The 7,810-nt window shown below is 36.7% G+C and overlaps 2 protein-coding genes across 2 annotated transcripts; one reads left to right on the top strand and one right to left on the bottom strand.

The window, feature by feature from the left end:
- Window positions 2,512-4,133, top strand: LOC104732092 (CASP-like protein 1E1). Its single transcript, XM_010451614.2, has 2 exons — window positions 2,512-2,873; window positions 3,646-4,133. The coding sequence occupies exons 1-2, from the start codon at window positions 2,629-2,631 to the stop codon at window positions 3,974-3,976; spliced, it is 576 nt and encodes a 191-aa protein (XP_010449916.1). The 5' UTR covers window positions 2,512-2,628; the 3' UTR covers window positions 3,977-4,133.
- Window positions 4,267-7,381, bottom strand: LOC104732091. Its single transcript, XM_010451613.2, has 11 exons — window positions 7,115-7,381; window positions 6,711-6,806; window positions 6,471-6,625; window positions 6,273-6,366; window positions 6,095-6,165; window positions 5,901-6,007; window positions 5,665-5,786; window positions 5,171-5,259; window positions 5,037-5,096; window positions 4,827-4,931; window positions 4,267-4,743 (listed from the first exon to the last, which is right to left on the bottom strand). Exons 1-11 carry the CDS (start codon window positions 7,269-7,271, stop codon window positions 4,624-4,626), a joined length of 1,176 nt encoding a protein of 391 aa, XP_010449915.1. The 5' UTR covers window positions 7,272-7,381; the 3' UTR covers window positions 4,267-4,623.

Raw genomic sequence — 7,810 nt, 5'->3', positions numbered from 1 at the left:
TTTTTTTTTTTTTTGTCAATTCTTCACGGCAAAATAAGTTAGCGTGAGATAAAAGAAATTGATCAAAAAAATTATATGGAATAGTTTAACTTTCAAACCTGTGGAGCAACATTCTGAAAAGGTTTAAATCGATCATTCAGCTGAGAAGGGCCAAAAGTTTCGACAGAATCAAGCCATCGACACCAAAGAAAGACGATATAAATTTATGAGAGTCATATAATTGACGAGAGTGGGAAAAGCAATGACTTTCTTAGACAAAGTATAACAATTTTAACATGCCAAGTATTCCAAACTTTCACGTTTTTTTTCTTTTAAGGGTGGATGTATCATTTTGCTAAACGAACTGGTCATCTAACCTAATATATATGGGAGGTTATGTTGTCATTCTTAATTTTTAAAATTCTCCATTTCGTTATTAACTTTTTTGGTGGCGTCCAAAATTTAAAAATAATACACAAAGGGGAATATTTATTTCCTTATCTCTTAATGAATCATGTATAATTAACTTTTTTGTTTGTCACCGTTCATTTTCACACAATAGTTAAAAAGGAAAGATTCACCGCGGTTTTAAAGCTGCTTATCTACACCTGAGTTTAATTATTCAAAAACACTTAAAAGTGCATGCGAATAATCTTATTACATTTACCATATCAGATACGTAATAGAAATTCTTTTTTGCTGATCAAGTACAAGATTTACTCCGAGAGACCATTTCTATATGGACTGATCCATGGATACCAGCTCATTCTCCGAGACCAGCGTTGAGTAGGAGTTCCTTCAAAGACCCTTCTTTAAAATTACCAAACTTTATTGATCGTCAAACTAATTCTTGACGTATGGATTTGCTCCTTGAGCATTTTGATCCGGAGGATGCTGTTTTGATAGGGGCTTTACCTTTGGGTACTTCTCAGACAGAAGATTCCCTAGGTTGACATTTTACTAAGTCCAGAAAATATTTGGTCAAATCAGGGTATGATACGGAACGTTTGGCCAAGCAGCGGTTTTGTCAGGATACTCGGTACGGGCCGGATATTAATCCTTTCCTCGCTGGGGGTTGGAGAGTCCCTTGTCCATCGAAGATTCAGCATTTTATGTGGCAAGTGTTGTCTGGGTGCATTTCGATCTCGGCAACCTTGCGCCGTCGAGGTATTGCTTGTGATCCAGGTTGTGCAAGATGTGGGGCAGACGAGAAAACAATAAATCATGCAATTTTTTTGTGTTCCCCAGCTCGCCAGGTTTGGGCTTTAGCTTACGTACCAGTTGGGCCAGATTCTTTTCCCACGGAATCTCTGTATGCCATTGTAGATCATTTCTTAGGTTCAGCAAATCCGGGTTCGCAGGTACAAGCTTTTCCCTGGCTCATGTGGTACATTTGAAAAGCGAGAAATGCTTGCGTCTTTGAAAATTTGATGAAAAAACCAGAGGATGTATTGAGGTTAGCGGTTGGGGAGGCGACTTCCTGGTTGCAGGCTCAGGTAGATGAGGTGGAGGAGGATCCAGCTCCAATGGCCAACCCCCCCTGTGCTCGAGGTTTGGAGCGACTAGGTCACCTTCCTCATAGTTATTCAGGTTTTCGGTATTTTGTAGATGGCTCGTGGAAAGTAGAACGATGCTTTTGCAGGTGCAGGATGGGTGTGTTCGTCTTTCCAGGACGCTTTGACAACGAGGGGTGCAACCAATTTTTGACGTAGTCTTTCACCATTACATGCCGAAGTAGAAGCCTTTGTTTGGGCTATGCGGTTTATGATTGGACATGACTATCGGGAAGTGGCTTTTTATACAGATTGCTCAGGCTTGGTGAAGATGGTGTCTTCGCCTCGGGACTGGCCGGCTTTCAAGACCTACCTCGACGATATCAGGATGGACATGGAGGAGTTTACTTCTTTCTCTTTGTCTCTAATTCCACGAAGTACAAATGTAAGTGCGGATAAGTTGGCACGCCAAACGCGTACATTTCCGCAACAAGTGTTGGTTTGTAAATAATTTTCCTTCACATTGGCTCATATTCGCTGATCTTTTTTGTTGTAAAAAAAAGTACAAGACTTACTCGAGTTAATTAGCATAAACTGCCCAACAATTTTCCAAAACCGAAACATCTCACCTAATCGTTTAACATTTTTTTTTGTGCGAATTCACATATAAAGTCCAAACTAACGATATCCAACTCAAATTAATTCGGTCGCACTTTCGAGTACCATTTTTTTTACTTACTAATATAAACCTTATATGACATGTACAAGGAACACACCGAGCCAAAAACTTCACAGATTTGTCTTTTTTTTTCCCAAGTTTCGATTTAAATGTGTATTCACACTCTTGTATGCCAAAAAAAAAAGAAGATGAATTCACACTCTTTTTCTACATATTGTATTCACATTTCGGTTTCCCATACTACTTTTCTCTTCCGTAAGATGAGAATCTCTCTCGCGCCACACAACACATAAACTCAAAGCCACGTAGACATCATTACTACCATCCACACATTATGCGTATCTAGTATATATACACGCCTCTTTACTTACATCTATCATGAGAAGCTTAGAAAAAAAGACCAATAATTGTTTTTTTTTCTCTCTCTCTCTCTCTTTCTTCAAATTTTGAACCCTCTTCACTTCTTGTTTGATCCCTATGATGGAACACGAAGGCAATAACAAGGTGAATGGGATGGAGATGGAGAAAGGAAAAAGAGAGAGTGGGTCGAGAAAAGGAGTCGAGTTAACGATGAGAGTGTTGGCTTTGATCCTAACAATGGCGGCTGCAATAATACTTGGTGTCGCTAAACAGACAAAGGTTGTTCCTCTAAAGATTCTTCCCTCTTTGCCTCCTCTTGATGTCTCTACAACCGCCAAAGCATCTTACTTGTCTGCTTTTGTGTAAGCCTCTCTCCATTCTTCCTCCTTTTCACACACATATGTGTCTCACTTTGGCTTGTAGACTTCGGTTTTCTCAAACGCTATTTTTGCGGTAGCCGTTGCACTTACACGTGAAAGATATAAATGAAACAGAAATGTAGAAATCAATTTTGTTTATAGAAAAAATGCAAGATTCCAACATAAAGATCAAACGGGAATTTCCTATGATATTTAAGAAGTTTATAGTTGAAACTTATTTATTTGCAAAAATATACACATTCAATAAAAACGTAAAAAACAAGATCGAAACACAATTTATAACAAAGGAACCATACTTTTGTATATGCCTGTGAATGTTAGAATTAGGATTGGAGCCTTTTATCCTTATTTGCATGTTAGCATGTACATATTTACTGGTATAAAATTTATATTAAAATACTAAATTATTGTATTTTACAATTTTAGAAAATATTATATGTAGCAAATTCATTGATACCACGTTCATAAATGTCCAACTACTAAACTGTAATACAACAGTGAAATTGGTCCATAGCCAATCTTTCTCTGACCTGTAGTTTAGAAATTAATTTACAACAATTCTAGCTAGCATGACAAGAAATGCACGGTCTGAATTAATTTTGTATAAGGATATATATATACATAATTTGAAAGAAAACTAGACAGATTAATTCATATATTTTATATTTTACTCTTTAATGGAACAATATATATAGACTAGACATGCATGCATAAAACTGAGAAATAAAGCAATATATGATTTCAAATGTTGTAGGTACAACATTTCTGTAAACGCTATAGCATGCGGTTACACAGCAATCTCAATAGTGATTCTGATGATGAGCAAAGGCAGAAGAAGCAAAGGCTTGTTAATGGCGATATTGATAGGAGATCTAGTGATGGTGGCTTTGCTATTTTCCGGCACCGGAGCATCCGGAGGAATCGGTCTAATGGGTAAACAAGGGAACAAACATGTGATGTGGAAAAAAGTTTGTGGCGTTTTTGACAAGTTCTGTAACCAAGTTGCTGTTTCAGTTGCTATCACCCTTCTTGCTTCAATTGTGTTTATGGTTATTGTCGTTCTTGATGCTATGAAACTTCCTTAGTTTTTTTTAAAAAAAGTAATACCCCTTTTAACCAGAAAACGGAATAAGGTTTTCTTGATTTACTCTGTTTCTTCACGTCGGTTTGTGTTATGTAAAGTTATTATCATCAATTATGTAATTTTCTATTTGTTTCAATGTTTGAAATTTTCACTGTCTATTGTCAGAAGATTATTCAATCTTGACAACTATTCTCATTTACTCACTATCACATGATTACATATTCAATTTTTTATTCGACGACGGAGATATATATGGAGAATTAATACGTAACTGGATAAGTAGTTGTAATCAATGAACCTTTTTGTCTCGTTCTATAATAAGATAGGCTCAAAAAACTTTTTGTTTCTTTTTCTTTTATTACAGAAAATGTTCTTTTACTAATCAAATAAAGAACAAAAGTCCCACCGAGTAAATTATTTAAGGCTTACAAAAGAAATGGACAACTCTAGTCGTTATGCCTCAATCTCTTAAAGGAAAGGGAGTACCGTAGAATCCAAGAAACTGAACAGTCAATGTGTTTCTTTCCCTTATCTCTGACGTTGCCACCGGTAAAACGATAAGATCACATCAAAACTTTGGTGCCAAAGAATTAACTTTTCAAACCTGTTGAACTGCGAAGAGTTTTTAGCCAATGTTGATTCAGTCATTTAGCTGAGAAGAGCTTCGTTCTTGTATAACTCATCCAAATCCACGCTGACGTTCAAACCCGAGCTGACCAACGCATTGACCATGGAAGGAATCCCAGCTTTCAATGAAGAAGCTAGAGCCTGTTCATCATTACAAATGGTTTTTTAGATGAGGAATTTTGGTTTCAGGGTTGAAACATAACAAATAGAGAAAAGTTTTTAACCTTCTTATCTTCTTCGGTTTGGCGCTTGATAACATCCACAGGCCATTCATTGACAAGTTTCTTGAACTCGGTTGAGACTGATGACTTTTTCTCATCAGGGTACGTCTGCATAGTCAAGTCACACACAATTCTTTGAATTAAACGTACTTCTCAAAACTAAAAAGGGTTATATCAGAAGAGAAAAACATTACGGGGAGGCTATGAGCTCACCTGGCATATAACCTGGACGACCGCAGCAGCTTCTTCTGGTTTACTTTCAAGTAGGAAACCCTGCGAAAGGAGCAAATCTATAAGGATTATTCAGTAACTTGAAGACTGAGAAAGAGATGTGGCTATGTGCAAACCTTTGCGCAAGAAAAAGCAGTAGAAAGAGTGTGTTGACTGTATGTCTCTGATCTCAGTTGATCTACTTTCCATAGTGACTCGGTATCCCCTGATAACAAGATTTACACAATCGCATCAGAGCAAAAAAAAGAAAAGACCTTTTCAGACTAGAGTTTCGTTAAGATTTACAGATCTGTCTCTTACATTACTAGCAGTAGTATACAATAAAGCCCATTATTAATCATGAAGTAGTTGAGGTAAGAACGAAGTCATAATAACGGGAGTCTGTTCAACCTATTTTGATCCTGGTTTTTTTAACAAAGGCAGGGAAATAATCAAAAATTCTATGGATTCATTTTCTATTTCCATTACCAAAGGTCCAACAACAACGTTAGTCCATGTATATATAGATACATCAAAGAGATGATAGGTTGATAAATCCATCTAGAGTTTAACAAAGCCATATCTCAAGAATAAATAAACAATGCAGGTATACAAGTAAAACCAAAAGTACCTCTCTTGGCAGCAAATTCCATCCATACATCGAATGTGGTCTTCCTCAACTTAACTCCAGCTTTGGAGAATTTTTTCGAGTACTTGGCCAGTAGATCCCACTTATCTGTATCATGACAGATCCTGCAAAAGTCAAGTTCAGTTCATGATAAGAAAGCAGATGCAATGGAAACAGGCACATGCAAATTTCCACAACACTATCATAAAGAAGGAGAAACCAAACAATTTTTTACACACCTGAAAACTAAATCTGCTGTTCCGGGTTGTAGAGGCAAGTCATTTGTTTTCAGGAGTTTCATTACTTCTTCCATGAGCTCAGAATTCTTGTGCTCTAGTGCATATGACTACATGGAATCCAGAATACGTCTTAAAACATCTATGTGTACCGAAAAAACAACTAAAAAACTTATAGACACACAATACCAAATTACCAATAGATGGTGCGCAGATGCAACACTGGGTGTCAAACCTTGAACATTATGTTTCCACAAAGCCTTCTTTCCTACAACCACAACGACCTGCATTAGTACCCTTTAATGAAACATTAAATTACCATTAAAAACCCAATGCAAAAGCAACTCAGTAAAGTAAAAGCAAAACTGGGAGTACCAGATTCAATTGCTCCAACACGTACACAAGTCTTAGCAACTTGTTGGCATAGATTGCAATTGAAGTTGTCATGAATACGAAGATTAGATAATCTCTGCAATCCAGAAACAGCAAATTTCAAACACTGACCAACCATACATCCTGAATAATTATAGGAACTGAACTAAACTGAAAAAAAGGGAGATTTAAAGTACTAACAAATCTCCGAAGATTCTGAAGAACGTCAAAGAGAAGATGAACGTCATCCTGATTCTGACAGCTCTCAATCAAAGACCACAACCAAGCATTTGGAGGCATTGATCTCTTGACATTCACAGAATCAAGCATCTTATCATGCAATTCCTTAACAGCTACTGCAACATCATAACCGCAATGAGAAAAAACCCTCTGATGATCTCAAATTGCAATTCAAAAGCAAAGCAACATATAATAAGCAACCTGTAGGATTTGCAGCAAGCTTCTCTGCTTGAGATGAAAAACTCGATCTGGGGATCAACAAGCTCATAGACGACGAGTGACTACATCTATCAATCCCTGCAACACATACACATCATCTCTTCATCTTAAACACTCACACATACATAAATATCGCAATTTGGGATACACTTACATGTAATAAAAGTTTAACCCTTTAGTATCCTAAGCTTAAACATAATCTCAAAAACACATACATAGGCTTAAAGTTTTCATTTTTATGCACTTATCTTCACTAGCTACTACACTTTATATAACCTTATACAGGTTAAAGTAAATCTAGTATAGAACAAAACAAGTCTCCATTTCCAAACCTGGGTATGGTTCATTTCGCAATTGGCATTGGGAAATTGACAAAAAGAACGTACCTTTAAGTACAGAGGAAGAAGTAGATGTTTGATTTCGCCATTGGAAGGAGGAGCTTGGGGTTTGTGAAGCAGAGGAGAAGAATCTCAGATTCGTCTCGGTGGTAACAATGGGTTTTAAGATCTTAGCGAGTCTGCGAGAGTTCTGGAGGAATTGCATCGCTAGTGATTCAACGAGTTCTGATTCGAAGCTGGGTTTTTTTTTTTTTTTGTTGAACTGAGTCTCGAGATTGAGAGAAGAAGGAGTGAAGGACGATGGCTAAGACGCCGGAATCAAAGATTTAGGGTTTATTGTTTTTGATTTAGACCATCAACAATATATTATTTGCATAAATATGTCCCTATTTTTATTCGTAATTAACTAATTCACCCCAATACTTCACTTTATGTAGATTAGCCACATCTCCAGCTCTAACATATCAATCAATACAATAAAAGAAGGATGTGTTGCTTTCCTTGTATAACACATCTGCCTCAACATTGAAGCTAATGTTGACACCTTAGTTAAAATTAATAACTAATAAAAACATTTCAATTAATACAGCTAATATTTATAAACCAATAAAAAAAACTATGTGCCACTAGGCATGTCAATTAGGCCCAAAGCCCGCAGACTGGTCTGGCCCAAATCGGTTTTGAAAAACACCAGATTCGGACTTAAATATATATCCAGAAAATTGGGATTTTTGGACTCAGTAC

Source organism: Camelina sativa, chromosome 12, assembly GCF_000633955.1.
Source record: "Camelina sativa cultivar DH55 chromosome 12, Cs, whole genome shotgun sequence".
NCBI classification, from domain to species: Eukaryota; Viridiplantae; Streptophyta; class Magnoliopsida; order Brassicales; family Brassicaceae; genus Camelina; species Camelina sativa.
Note: the sequence above shows the minus strand (reverse complement) of the source record. Positions and strands in the feature narration are given on the sequence as shown.